The 15813-nt window shown below is 41.1% G+C and overlaps 1 protein-coding gene across 1 annotated transcript in view; it reads left to right on the top strand.

Moving 5' to 3' along the window:
- CLGN (calmegin) overlaps nucleotides 1-15813 on the top strand; it is a 317529-nt gene that overhangs the window by 217088 nt on the left and 84628 nt on the right. The window contains exon 10 of the mRNA XM_069241043.1: nucleotides 7879-8035. Within this exon, the coding sequence (XP_069097144.1) occupies nucleotides 7879-8035 (157 nt within the window). The remainder of the gene's footprint in view (nucleotides 1-7878; nucleotides 8036-15813) is intronic.

Below are 15813 nucleotides of genomic sequence, written 5' to 3'. Positions count from 1 at the left end.
TGCCTACTGAACCTCCCAGGTAAGAACATGTAGCTATTCATAACTAGAATCTCCTACTTTCCCAGAGTGTAAGAGTGAATGCCTGTATCTTAATCGAGGCCTACCAAAGGCATGGTATCCCCCAGTAAATGTTTAGCCCTAAGAAAGTGTGTGGCCTTGATGAAACAGCATTGGTACTGAGACCGCTGTAATTCCTGGTCCTCTGCATGTCACTGCAGTCCATTCTCTATCCCAATGCCCAGACTACTGTAACTAGGTTTTGTGCCTGGTGCTGATTTATAAAACACTTAGTGCAACAGACAGAGATCCTTGTGTTACCTCACTTGGTGAGAGAATATGGACAGCATCAGGCACAAGCACTCACATGACCCATGCTTGCCCAAAATGGTGCCCCACCTACGTCAGACGCTTCAGTTATTTCTGTTTCTTGGTATTCTCCTGACACCTTGATCAAGTATCCGAGGACGGCTGATCTCGCGGAGGGGAAGTACATGAGCAATACCAGCACACCCACTGATAAAGTAAGCAGCCTTTTCAGCCATTATTAGCCATTATTAACTGTGTTCCCCTACATTTTTATTAAGCAACTTTGTAAATAGGAATTGTGATACCATAGTATTCCTGGTATTCAGCATCCCTAGGGCCCAACTGTAAGAACAAAAACAATAATACAGCACCCTATATTTATGGGGGACAGGGCTGTACTTCTTCTCTTCAAAACATCCTATTTGTACAACAATATAAGTTAATCTATATGACATAGTCCAACATTGTTTGTAGGTTTAAGTCTATATGAGTGCTCCACTGCCTCTTCATTCGGCGTACCTGCTTACTTCATCTTTCTACAGAGTGTGGAATTATGGATAAGTGTCACACTACTGCTAATAAAATTGATTTGGATTATTATCTGCTGGTGCTCTCAGATTCATGGGATAGTCCACCATCAGCCACTTGAAATTTTGATTTCTGTTGGGTATATACTTGGTGCTAAGTAAACAACAACAATGCTGATCTTTGGGATAATATAAGTATGTGCATGACATGTTTTAGGTGACAATAACAGATTTTTTTATAACCAACCTTCTGTAAATGTGTGACTACAAGAGGTATCTCTCTCAGACCAGATCATGATGCTGGACCAACCCAGAGTTAGGGTAAGTGGCAGTCTAAATGAGTGTGTCCACCTATACGTGAGCCTGTGTTTATTTTCCTGATTGTGTTGGAGTTTCACAGTTTTATCACTATGGTTTGCTATGATGAGTTGAACTATGCATGCTTTTTCTGATGTGTCTTGCAGTTATACTCAAATGGAAATATAGGGGGTTATTCCAACTTTGGAGGAAGTGGTAATCCGTCCCAAAAGTGACGGTAAAGTGACGGATATACCACCAGCCGTATTACGAGTCCATTATATCCTATGGAACTCGTAATACGGCTGGTGGTAAATCCGTCACATTTGGGACGGATTACCACATCCTCCAAAGTTGGAATAACCCCCATATTGTTTATGTCCTAGGGTACACCTTACATTAATGTAGAGTCAGGAAATTCCTTTTCCCACACGTGTAAATATATCAGACAAATTGAGTTATAGGGATCCCTCGAGTCCTGATGAATGTCCTTAACACTGAAGTGAGAGCTGAAATGAGTTGCCCTGAAATGGATGATCTGGTCATTATACCAAGTTGTCGTCCACCTTCTTTTTTAACAATAATGGAGGTACCTACTATTAAAGGTAATCACTTAGGTCAACCTCAAGGTATTTTAGCTTTCTTGGATCTCATCTTATCCACTGTATCTTTTATAAAGAACTCCCTCTTACAGAATTCGAGTCTGCCCTATCAGGGTTGGTGGAGGTCACCATTGATGAAGTATGCCACAAAAGGTGGGTGAAGCTTTCTCAATATGGTTATCTATCTACCAAGATAGGTTTTGTGCCTTTCCTAGGCACTACCTGCTTCACCATTGCAACATAGACACCCAAGAGACCTCATATGGGGACATGACTTCCTCACTGTAAGAGTCATGCAAATTCTGTGCAGAGACGTTTGACTTTACCCTGCAGACCAGGCTCTGCACATTGCAACACCACTAATTTGTATAATGTGATGTTGTGCATGGCATTTCCAGAAGAATGTTTGTATTATTATTAGTGTTGTTGTTAGTGGTATTCTTTGTGTTTTTGTTCTTTTATAATAAACATAACTTGATGTGTGATTGTACTGAACCTTCATATGTGAATCAAATCTTACACTTTTTGTAAAGTCATAATTCTGCGTGGACAATATCTTTAGTGTGCATCATACAAGTGTTATGTGTTTTACCCAGTGCTGTCCTTCAAGAATAAGATTTGAGTGCCACCATATTGTGCACTCATTGGAGTCAAAGCGACAAAAGGAGATTCGCCCAGTTCTCAGTACATCCCAGAGGTATACTTGATGCAAAGTTTACAAAGCTGCCACTGAGATCTAGAGGCCCCGAAGATCTGACTTGACACAATCAGGGAAAATCTTTTGATTAATTAGGGTTATGTAAAGTGCTTCCTTTTTAAAATAATAATTGAAGGAACCAAGGTTTTTCTTAGGAGCTGCCGAATCCAGTGGTTGCTGAATACCAAGGCTGACTAGTCTTGATTCCACCTCATCAGCCTGCAGTTTGTCTCATTATACCACTCTTGGAACAAGTTCTGCTTTCTTCCTTTGTCACTGTTTTCCTATGATTATATTCTTTCTTCTCTATCCCTTTTCTGCCTTTCTCCTGCTTTGGGTCAAAGTTGGAGTGCTAGTGCCCACCACCTGTAACCACTGGTTGTAAATGAGTAGATATAGTAATGGATTATTTTAATTATTATTATGATTATTGTAATGGGTCAATTTATCTGCATTCCTCTGTAAGGTTTTGCTTTCTGCTCTTTCGTACCATGTTCCATACTTATTTAGACTGATGAACTCTTTGTTTTTTTATAAAATAATGAAAAAACAGAAACCTGCAATAAAGCATTAGGACACCCATTGCGGTCTTAACGAAGTTCCAAACATTGTTTTTGTACTTTGGTGAAGTTCATAAACCTCGTACTTGTTGTAGTGATTTTCTGCACAAAACGTATTTGTGTAAGAGATTTAACCCATTAAAACATTTGTAAGAAACATTACTCAAGACTCTTCTTCTGTTAAAACTTTTTTTTTATGTAGTTTTTCTGACACGGTATGCTTTCATAAAAATATTTGTAAACGTCCCAACGTTCACAATCATTGTAAAGTTAACAAAACATCATGCAGCTCCGCTAAGGTGGAGGAGCGTCGCCCCACTGCTTTATGCAGTGGACGAAAGGGAAAAATAAAATGATAATAAAGTAACGTTATTATCATTTTATTTTTTCCTCGAGAGCAAGGTTGGGGCAGTGCTCGAGTGGGCTGGAGGAGGGCTATGTGTACATACGTTTGCATGACGCTTTGGCCGGCTGTGTTGGGTTGGCCAAACAGTCATGCGCACTTTGCATTTTTCCACCCGGCTGTATTGAACAGCCGGAAGGAGAAAATGCACAGGGACCTACTCTGTGTCTGAGCTCCGAAGCAGGGTGCTCAGACCAATCACGACGCTGCAGTCATGCTGTTGACAGCAGCGTTGTGATTGGAGGGGAGTCTAGAAGCCTTGTGCTTCCAGGAGTCTTAGGAGGAAGCAGTGACAGAACCATCTCACCCAACATAAAGGTAAGCTTGTTTTAACTTTTTTGTTATTTGTTTTTAATACCCCACCTCCCACCCACCACCCCTATTGACAAGTGGACAACACTGTGCAGTTGTGGAGGAAATGCATTCACACAGTCTTTAAACCTGTGCTCCAAACTCTGCCATTTTTCAACTTCAAATAGTTAACGTAGCTTCCATCTATTTTTGCTGTTACAAAAACATGCTTCAAATCATCTTAAAACTTGAAAATAATGTTTTTGGTTCCCATCTGCTTTCTGGTATTTATATAGTGCAAATCTAGCTGAATTATAGCAGAGAACTGCACCTAAATTGAGGATATACACGTTTGCATTACACAATATTAAATTGTGCATATTTGCAGTTGTTTTACATTGCACACATATTCGCAGTTTTTAGGCACAGTGAGAGTCCGTGATGTGCCCGCAGTCACAAGATTTACACAGATGGACATCCATCAAGAAGCAGCCTCTGCTTCAAACTAATAGGACAACTGGAACATCTGCTGTTTATTTTGGCATATCCCCTGCATCAACCAAACTCTAAATAAGACCCAGAGACTTCCACAGAGCCGCCAAGAAGGAATTTACCTACTTTCAGTTCCTAAATTTGAAGAACTGATTCCTCAGGCCCTATAGTCCATAAAGGCAAGCTGCATCACAGAAATTGTTCAATGGTACAACAATGCCGAGCAAACCCGTTTGCACAATTTTTGCTGTTATACTGTAATGTGGAAAACAAATATTCCATGGTTCATATTACGAAAAGAATGATGCACCAGGGTAAAAATGAAAGAAACTGATTGTGGAACCATTGTTAAACACGTATAACAATATGTTGCTAACAAATTATTTAGAAAGTATAAAAGGCGTTTTAACAAAGGAATCCTACTCAATTAAACGGTTTTCCACATTTTTGTTTGCTACATTATAAACCATGGAGCAAACTGATTTCACACATAGTTCTGTCATTCGCCTACGAAAGAGTAAATTAGAACATTAAGAACGTTAAATCTGTCTGATGCTTCACACTGGTGCACATATATAGTTTGTACCAAATATCATTGGCTCCATTTCTTCTTTCACAAGCAGCAACAAATAGTTCAAAATGATGCAGTTAGATTCATTCTGGTTATTTCATTTGCGCAAATGGAAAGTTTGTATGTACTGGCCTTGTACCTGTAAACTGCCGAAAGGATTGGCTGTCAACATCAGTAGTGGGTGAAGCCAGCAATGACTCAATGATGAGTTTACAAAAGCAAGTGCAGATTCTTTCCACAGTCATGTTACACAAATGACCACACAGGTACAGTCGCTCACTCTGTTGGCTGTTTTAGAAAATTTGCAATGGTACAAAAAGCAGAGCAAATCGATTTGCAGATTGTTGTTGTTTGTGTGATATGGAACAGGGCGAAAACATTGAACCCCATTCCGAGCAACAGAAAAATGTAGATTTTGGCACGAGGACAAAATGGAGAACCATGCTGCTTGAACAATAGGGAATGGAGGAAAGAAATGTTGCCCTAAGCATATTGCAGAAACCTTTTTGCACTGGGGCAAAAATGAAAAAAAGGAATCATGGAATAATTGCTAAACATATAATACACTTTTTTGTTTTTAGCTCATTTCCCATGTATAATAAAAAAAATTAGAAACGAATTGTAATACAAGTGAAATAAATAGCTCTGTCTTTGCTACTTATGTAATAGAAATTTGTTTGATATTGTCTCACGCTGAATCACATTTTCAAATTTGTATTTTTGTTTAGAAGATGCATTTTCTCTGTTTCTTATTACACTAACACAACAACAGTAATATTAAATCTGTTTGATCTATTGTTTACCATGCTTCAAATACTTCTTGATCCCATAATACTAATTTACAGTTACCGTAATGGATACCTTCTTCACGTTCCCTGTATTTCTTCAGGGCTCCCCTCCGAGAAGCACTTAAGTAAAAAAAAAAAAAGTGATGAGTAGAATACTTGAATAATCGCAGCCACTGGTAATTATTCATGGCTACCTCCCAGCCCATTGTTTTTGTCCACCATGCCATTTCAGATGATTAGAACAAGCCGTATGCAAAACATACTTGGTCTTGCTTCAGTACGAACAGTCAAGCCTGAACTGCCAAGCAAGGTCCTCTCGAAACTGGAGCACAAGCAAGCCGAGACTTGTTTCCCATTTAGGGCTCTTAAGTCGGATCCAGCTTGGTTCCAATGGCACAGTGAGCACAGGACCCACATCATACCCGTCACATTTATGGTGTTGCACCGAAGTAAACAAAAAGGAGATGGATGGAATGCTTGAATTAATCGCAGTCATTAGTACTTATTCAGGTCACATCACAGTTCACCATGCCACATCAGATTAGACCTAACATATGCAAATAAATCAGTCTTGATCGTGCTCCAATAGGAACAGTCCAGCCTGAACTGCCAAGACAGGTCTTTTCTGAAACAGAACACAAGCAGCCCATGACTTGTTCACTTTAGGTGGGGCTCTTCATTAGGTGCAAGTTGGTGCAACCACAATGTTCGCGCTTGAAAATCACAATCAAAGTTAGTGCCTAAATTGTGATTCGCGATGGATTCACAGTGTTATGTACGTTGACAAAGTCTTTTGACAGGCAGGTGCACCAGTGAATGATTGTTGGCTTCATGCCAGCCGAAAAGTGTTTGCACATCAGTAATATATCATGTTATGTTATGTTCATATCAGTGCTTAATTTGTGCTTGTTGTTTCCCGTGCTGAGCACCGGCACTTATTTTTGAGTGCCGGAGCTTATTCTTCTGCCTTAAGCGTTTGCTGTGAGCAAAAGACACAATGGGAAAAACAAGGAAGAGAAAAATGAAAGAGCGTCACAAAGGGAGAAAGTAGAGAGCTGCAAGAGTGAGCTGAAGGGGCAGCAAGTGGCTTTAAATGGATTAAGAGGCCCGAGATGGCTCAGGATTACGTCACCTCAGTATTCCGTGCTCCCACATTTAAATGCAGCAGCCGCGTGTTTAAGAGGAGGGCTTTGGGCACCGGCACGTTTTTATTTACAAATCAAGCACTGGTTTACATGTTTAGTGCGCAACTCACCTGGGAGGGTTTTCTTTATGCTGGAGCAGGAATTGTGTGGTCCTAGCCAGGGTTGTTGCTAATAAAAGAGCCAGGTCTTCAGTTTCTTGTGGAATTCAAGAACTGAGGAAGTTGCTCTGATGTGCAGGGACAGGTCGCTCCTGGCTTAAAGAGCACAATAGGAAAAGGCATGACCTCCGGATCTTGTTCTCGGTGTGTGTGCTTGTAGGAGTCTTGCTTAGCGGAAGTGTCTGGTAGGGCTTCTGGAATTTTATGCCGTTGTTGATACTGCGGCCTGTTTTGTTCCAAATGAAGTGATTAGGTGAAAAACACGAATACGTGTATACACTGTGTTGCAAAAATCTTTTGCGCTGTTCTCATCTTGCTTTCTCTGACTGTACAGAACATGAGAAAGTTTGACACTGAAAAAGGACCTGATGTACACAGGGTTATGTACTTGCAAAGCACTCAGTGTACAAAAATGCTGGCTTGGTTATCACGAAACCCACATATGCAATCTACTAAAGGAAGATTACGAGTTGCAAATGGATTTATGACTTGCAAGGTTTTTTTTAACATTGGAGCTCTCCTTCCTGCAGAGGACAGAGGCTGCTCTACTGGCATTCTGCCATTGTGAATATAGTGATGGAGATCTGCTGTCCCCTGCAGGCCTTCATTGGTACATTTGATGCCATTCCATAGGATTCACAGAGCGAATCCTGCCTCACTAATATAAATGAGGCAGCATTTCTGAAAATTCTTTCGAAAGGAGGTTTTGGGCTGTGACGGATCAGTATTTCCTTTGCAGGGCCAAAATAGAATTTAGTTGCATCTCAACACTGTGCAAAAACCTCACCTGCTTTGTGGCCTGTCCTTTGCACATCCAGCCCAAAATTAATTAGTGAGTGGTACTCAAATGTTTCATGTTATTTTTCTTATTTCTGTGAGGATTGGACATAACAGTGTGCATCTCACATTCCTACAACACGTGAGTCAGTTTAACTCTTTGCATTCATGTTGTTTGTGTAATAGTTTGGAAAAGAAAAAATGATTACGGATGATGAAATATATTTTTTTTATCTGTGCTACGTTTTCCTATCGGATTCATAGGGAGGAGGAAGTGGACGGGAAGTGGGAGCCTGCGCTTGTGCCTAATCCAAAGTGTGAACCTGCACCTGGTTGTGGAGAATGGACGCCTCCTACTGTCGCCAATCCCAGTTATAAGGGACAATGGACACCTCCCATGATAGAGAATCCTAACTACCAGGTACTGCGCTGCCCCTACTGTGATGCTAACTCCATTACATGGTTCTATTGTTACTCGGTTTCAAGTACGTTGATAATATTGTATGAAGTCCACTAAAATTCCTTCCTGCTTAGTACTCAGGTGTTTTGTACACATTCTTCTGGAAATCTTAGTTAAAACCTTTAAAAACTCTAGCACTTGCTCCTAAATAGATTCTTAAGCTTCGAATAATTCCCCAATCGACAGGTCAGACCATTAACACTATTTTCATAAATTTCTTTCACCTTTTCTATATTAAAAGCACTTTTTGTCTTCAAGGGTGTTCAGTAAACTCCAAAAAGTGTCTTTAAATTCCTTAAAGGAGTTAGCTCTGACGATATTTGATTGGTCGCAGGGAGCATGGATGCTGTGGGCCCTAATGCAAGTAGGAACTATTCCCTCCCACATGGCTTATACTTCCACTATTGGAGCGGACCCCTCGCAACCCTGGGCCCCAGAGCCACTGCACCTGCTGCTATGGCGATGTTGAAGCCCCCGAGTCTCGTCTGTTCTTTTCTGCTGGGAGTAGGATCTCAAAGCATTTAATCATGCTAGCCAGGATTTGTAAATCTGTCAATGCTTTCTCCCATGGGGTTCTTTTCTGGATTGCTAATTGTTGTAGAAGAATTGGAGGATCCAACATATTCTTCATCCTGCCAAAGAGGATTCTTAATCGCCTTAGCTTTATATCGTTTTAAAAGGGAAAAAACATTTGAGTTTTAATAGTTGCCTTAAAATAATTACCTCGTTGTTCTCTCTGCACAAGTAAGGTTCTGTTCACCATAGGTAGATGCTAGGCTCTTAGGACGCATATTACTTAGCAGCAAGAACAGGCAGATATGCCATTATTTATTATGTGGCTGTAGCTGTAAATGTACTCAGTACTCTCCAGTGAAATACAGACATATATTCAAAAGTTTGTTGCCATAGAAACAGAACATTGTAAGAACACATACCCAAAATTTCCAACTGACCACTTATAGCAGGCCAGGGACCGATATATGCAAAAACTAAAAATAAATTCCAAACACCATTTTATATCTATAGGCAAATAGATTCTTTCATCTCTAGAAAATCTCTATTTTGTATTTATATTCAAGTTTTTATAAAACCGTGCATGCAACAGACAGTCTACTCAGACCTTTCTATAGGACAAGGGTTATGAGTTATGGCACAATTTTGGATATACAAATGGTAAATTTGCGACAGAGTTACGTTTTGATAGTTCTCAATATGTCATGTAGGGGCCAAGTTAAGCAAGTAGCTTGGTAGGGACGTAGGGTGATATACTTTCTTAATCTGCCATGAACCCATATCAGAATTAAAGTGGCCTTGATGAGGCCTTGGTGAAGTGAGCTTCATTGAGTTTCATCAGACCCATCTCCCTGCTTGGTGGGGGTGCTAGTGGTCAATCTGAGGAGTTTGACTGGCCTGTTGCGTGTTGCACCATGGGCGATGGATTGTACCAGGGTCAGATGTCTTAGAGTGTCCCACTGCTAGTTCTGACAGAAAAGATGGAACTTCAGCAGACTGCAGAACCTTGGAAGTTCTCTTTCAATATCAGTCAAACAGAATGGCTTTCCTTGGTGTTGAGGCCTGAATGTTGAGGGTTCTGCCTCCAAAAACCTTGTGTCTAGCTAGGCAGATTGCAAATTAGTATCATGTGGCTTATCTCTGGTATCTAGATGGCTGGAAGTTTAGGAACCTTGAATATTTAGAAGAGTGTTGTGGGTGAGGCAAATGCCTCAGCTTCATTCGTTCATTGAAGGTAAACCAGTTTAGTTTTTTCAAGGCTGACGTGCTACAACTGCGGTATCTGCAAAAAAAATATTGATCTGTTGGATTTAGACCTAAAATCTAGAGTTTGGAGTACAGTCTTTAGCAGGTTAGAGGTGATTCTGTGATTCTTAGGAGTAGGGAGTTGTCTATATTGAGATGAGAGAGGACCAAGGCAGAGGAGAAAAAAATCCCAGGAATTTGTCATAGTTGACCTCACGTGGTCATTCACACTGGTATTGCGAGCAATTAGCACAAACTCTTCCTTCGGTTTGAGCTTCATATATGACTTAAACATTCAGGCCTGTCAGTTAGTGAAGCAATCTTTGAGCCAGGTAGTAGCCGTTGTCTGCATGATGATGAATCTTGATATTATTGACAGCCAAGAGTTCTAGGTACAAATTGAAGACTACTGAAGACAGCATTGATTTGTTTGGGGAACTTCCAGATCAGGTCACACACATAGGGTCAGATCTGGTGGTGCTTAGCTCTGTGAGCTGGTATCTGTCGTTTAGATACAATGTGATCCACTGAAGGATAATACTAATAGCAATTTTCATTCTTGAGAAGATGGTGTTGAATGTGGTATGATGATAGGTGGTGTCAAAGGCTGCACACAGACCCTACGGGATGAGGAGACTTGATTGCAATTGGCTTTGATACGCAGCACATTGTTGGTTACTTCGTTTGTAGCTGTCTCACTGATGCACTGGCATCTCAATCCAGATGGATAGTGGATTTTTTCCCATGGAATTAAGTGACACCTGCATTAAGTAATGATTTTACACAAGAATCTCATGAATGACTGGCCAAAAGGTGGCAAGATCGGTCCAGAACTTTAGTTTTTTTCAGGAGCTTTATTTATTCACACTTGGCGTTGCAGAAGACAATTTGGGTGATGATGTGTTAATGATGTTCAGGAATGATGGAGTGTGTCGCTGGACCTGGTCTTTACTTTTGGACCTCAGATATTTTTCACTTTATAGGATGTAAGTTGGAGTAGAACTTCACTGTGGAGAAGAGATTGAGTTGGATCCACTTCAGTCTGATCGAAGATGGTGCCTTTGTAGAAATGGCTATGAGAACTATGTGCTGTCTAAATGTGTCAGTCTTCTCTTTGAAGAATGTGTTAATGCTATTGCCTTTCAATTTTGAATACATGGTTTTCTAATTAGTGATAGGATACAGAGAGCACTTGGTTGATTTCAAGAGTTATCTACTTATTTTATACTCTCCAATCATGATTGTGGTGTAGAGGTTAATCTTTGTTTCTGTAACCAGCATCCTCCAGGAAGTGGGGGCTCTTCACAGCAGTGAGGTTCTCTGGCAGCTGTCATCAATGCCAGAGCTTTTTTACCCATATGACTGCATGTTTGCTGTCAATGAATTATTTTAGGAACCATGGAGCAGGTGGCGTGAATTTAGATTTTTTCATCTTTTTTATTATAACAGGGCTTGGGTGCCAACTTTGATCTCGAAGTTGTCGTGGAGGTCAAAACTTATGGAGTTCTTGTCATCAGACTTAGATGCATTTGCCAGGGCAGTAAGCCTGTTTTGCAGATCATTGATCATTGCGCCAGGCATAATGTATGCAAAGGTGGCATTCCACCTGTTGGGGGGGCCAAATAAATGACGCAAAGAAATCTGACCGATTTCTTTGCGTAATTTTTTTCCAGCACTTTTAATGCCTGCTCAGAGCAGGCGTTAAAAGGAGGCTTCCGTTGGTTACAATGAGCCTCTGGGTGCTTTGAAGGATTAGCATCAAAAAATTTTATGCTAATTCTGCAAAGTGCCTGACTAGTGTCAAAAAATTGGGACGCCTGTCCCCTAACTACTGCCATGGTGTGCCATAATTTAAATACAACGCACACTTGGTGGCGTTAGGGGGGCGCTAAGGGGCACAAGAAAAGTGGCACAGCACTATGTGCAGCGCAACATTTTTCAAATATGCCCAATAGGGGCATATTTAAGAGCCCCTAGTGCCATTCTAATGCCACATTAGTGTCACTTTTTTATGCTAATGTGGCGTGAGAAGGACAAAAATGCTGTGCCATATTTACAAAGTGGCGCAATGCATGCATTGTGCCACTTTGTAACCCTTTGCACTACATTATGCCTGCCCCAGGCATAATGTATGCAAAGGGGACATCTGCCTGTTGGGGGGAGGGGCAAAAAATGGTGCAAAGAAATCTGACAGATTTCTTTGCGTCATTTTGTTCCGGCACTTTTAATGCCTGCTCAGAGCAGGCTTTGAAAGGAGGCTTCCATTGATTACAATGTGCCTCTGGGTGCTTTGCAGGATTAGCTTCAAAATTTGATGGTAATCCTTCAAAGCGCCGGACTAGCTTAAAAAATTCTGATGCTAGTCCCCTAACTACCGCCATGGTGCGCCGTATTTAAATATGACGCACAGATGGTGACGTTAGGGGGACGCTAAGGGGTGCAAGAAAAGTGGCGCTGCACTATGTGCAGCGCCACTTTTCTTAAATATGACCCATAATTCTGTTTTTTGCAGCAGGCATACTAACCCTCTATGCTACTTTATGGTGAGTCAAAGCTGCCACTGGACAAAACTCCCGTCTCTCTCCCTAGCAGGAACATTAATCACAGGAGTTATCGTGACATTTTAATTGCCACCTGAAGGCTGGATGCACAAGGAACTTTTCAGCAGGTGCTTTTAAATCACAAGTTTCTGAAGTTATTTCTAAACACAGCGGCCCCCTGAGGTCAGCGCCCGGTGCCACCTCACTGCTCACACCGCCCAAAAGCCACCCCTGTCTAGTGCAGTGCAGATGAAGCCTGGGATATTGCCATTTGAATAGGTAGATTGATGAGTAGTGTTATGTGATTGTTTACAGTAGTTTAAAAATATTTCTTCCATAGTCCTGTTTGTTGTGTCACCTAGGATGTTAAAGTCACTGAAGAAATTGTTGTTAGGGTAGTCGGCTGTGATAATGAGTTTGGAGATCTTAGAGGGAAAAGTAGGACAGGAACCATATAGGTGGGAGATCTTTTGGAAGGCTATGATCTGGGCTGCAGAGACTGGGAAGTGAAAGATAACCTGTGACATGAGTGTGCAAGACCATGTTGAGTTGTGGATCACAGCAGTGCCAGCAGCTGCTTTTGTTCATTCGGTTTGTGTGCTGGTACTACAGTCAGGGGAGGAAGTGTCAAAAGAAACTTTGGTTATGAAGGTGATGCAGAATCAGTGACTGATGAGATCCTGTGTGGGTTTCTCATGATGGATGCTGATGCTGTCCCTGTGCCTCCCTTGGGCCTGACTGCAAGCACTTAGTGGAGGAACAAGTACTACACATGAGACCCAGAGGAACCTAGGAAGAATGGAATGGGAATGGAGAAACACTAGACCTTAACTAATGTTCTGGAATGCTCTAAAATTACCTCTGAGGCAAAGCCACCACCTACTGTAGAAACCTGGACATTAATGTGGATTAGTTTAATATATTAAGCAATAGAAAATGAAAAGCAAAGGTATATGCACTCAGCATTGCAGGCTAGTGGAAGAGGATTACGCACAATTTATACACTGACTTCACAGGGCTTGGCTCTGAAGTAATGTGTCAACATACCCTGCTATCTTTGATATGAAAACTCTTGCTCTCCAAGCTTTGAAGAGGTGCCATGACGAATCCAAAAGAGTGCGAATTGAAGGGCACTAGTTACTATTGTAGGTGCTCTGTTAATACAGCATCCAGCATGCGGCTCACTTTCATAATCTTTCAGTCTTTAAATAGTGCACTTGAGCTTTTGATGTTTTCTGTTATGAGTAGTATCATGACTTTCAGCACAGCAGAGGGTGTGTCCTTTACAAAGGTCAATATGCTGAAAATCTATTTCAACACTGAAAGTTCTACCATGAGTTTTTGGTGCAGGACTACAGAGTGTACAGTAATCAGCATTAAGTGTAATGTGGACTCTGTGTATGGTTTGTGTTGTGGTGAAATGTTGATGAGAGATTTAGGGTTGCGTTTCTGTGGAAGTATGAATGAATGTCAGATAATTGGAACCATGCATAGGTGTGTGGATGAAAGGCATGTGTTAAACTATTGTGATTAAGATAAGTGTTGAGTCACCCTTATGCTTGTCTTCCCTTGGATGAGAATGCCACTGGAGCTTTCCTGAAGAAAGGGAGGTTTGGGGCTTCCTCTTGCTTCTTAATGAGTTGAATCTAGAGTACATGCAAACAGCACCTCCTCTTCTTTGAAAGTCATGCCTGCATTTTTACAATACCTAATCTCCTATATCTCAGCTATTAATCCCACCAGCCATCTGCATGAACTCATACTTCCCCCCACCTAGCCTAATGATCTCACGTAATTTAATGCACCACAAAGGATTTCAAGTAAATGCTTGGAATGTTTTTCCCGAGAGCTCAAGACTCTTCCCAATAACCACTGAATTAACAACTAATTTTGAGTTCTAGAGCAGTGTGTTGCCTGGCTTAAAGCACTTCACCTCATCATCAATGGCAGTGAGCGGCTGAAAAATGCAATGCGCTTACAAAGCAATGCAATACTACTATCATCAACAATCAGTTTGCAGCTATAGTGAAAGTTGTATCTAATCACGTCCATGGCCCAAAAGAGCTCAGTCTTGAGCTCACCTCATTGGCTAATGACCTTTACTGCTTGTTTGGTGGGTTGACCTGACCCTTTCTCAAGGTGTCTGCGTCACAGCCACCAAAGCAAGCCTGACATCTGCAGACAGATCTAAGGTCACCAGCATCTCAGCACTACTGTCAAATACAGAAGAAAACACAGAAGGTAGGATAATACTAGCAGTCAAGATGTTTAATATGAGAGCAAGAGCATCACATTCATCTCTCTTGAGAGCTCTCAAAGACATCCCTAATCAAAATGATAGACATTATGATCACTTAATTCCTGATGACATCTGTACTTTCCATATTCTTCATTCCACGCACATGTTTACATGTCACAACAATTCTCATCAGACATTATCTGAAAAACTCTCTGATATTGTAAATAGGTGAGACTATTTGTAAGGAAAGGGCATGGAAGCTGCACACAACTATCGAGCAGACCCTCCACGATATGGTGATTGCATCATTCGCTAAATAAGTATTTTTTTAGGGAAAAACTTGCATTTTTACTGTTCTTTCAGCAGGAAAAGCACAAACAATTTATTAAACATGCAACTGAAGACCATTCAATAGCTAGAGTATGGCACTCCATAAAAAGCTCATCTCAAAAATAAAATTCCTTTGAACAATAAGTAGTTTAGATTCTGCTCCGCCCCCACCTCTAGAAAATGTACCACAGTTAAGGAACTTTCACATGCTCTAACTCAAGGTGGAGTTCTCTAATACAGTCCATGATTTCAGGTGTTTCAGGTGCTAAAGCCTCTCAGGTTCTCCTCTCTCTCAAGAAAGAAGATGACTCTTGTGCTGAGACCTTTCAGGTTTCCAGACTTTAATTAAGGGCTTCTGATTGAAAAGTGTAGGGGTCTAAATGAAAAAAGGGGTGGGGATTAACTTCGAAGGGTGGGATTGTGGATGGGTATTAGAGGAAGGAAGGGGTACCAAGAACTGCACCTTGTAGGCGCAGGATCTGCAAGTAATTTGGGGCTGCAGTCATGTGATGGCTAAATGAAGCTGTAACTCTGCATCCCCCTATATATAATTTATATTTAGTGAAATAACCAAAGGCTACATGGACGTTTTAGTTAGGTTCTGAATTTAGTTGTACAAAACCATAGAAATGCACCTGTTATAGACATCTAAAGTAACTATAACTCATGCCCTAGGGTAACTATATATAGTTCCCCCACCCAGGTATGTAATCAGTACTTTTACTGCAGATATTACAGTGGCTTTGTCAATGATGCTACCAAAGATGTCATGAGTGTTGTAATTTGTGGGATAACTAGCTGTGCATGATGAGGGGGCGAGTTATAGTTACCTTAGGGCAACAAGTAATATCCCTCTTAACGGTTGTGAATCT

Source organism: Pleurodeles waltl, chromosome 1_2 (genome assembly GCF_031143425.1).
Source record: "Pleurodeles waltl isolate 20211129_DDA chromosome 1_2, aPleWal1.hap1.20221129, whole genome shotgun sequence".
Taxonomy (NCBI): Eukaryota; Metazoa; Chordata; class Amphibia; order Caudata; family Salamandridae; genus Pleurodeles; species Pleurodeles waltl.
This window is presented reverse-complemented; position numbering and strand designations above follow the sequence as displayed.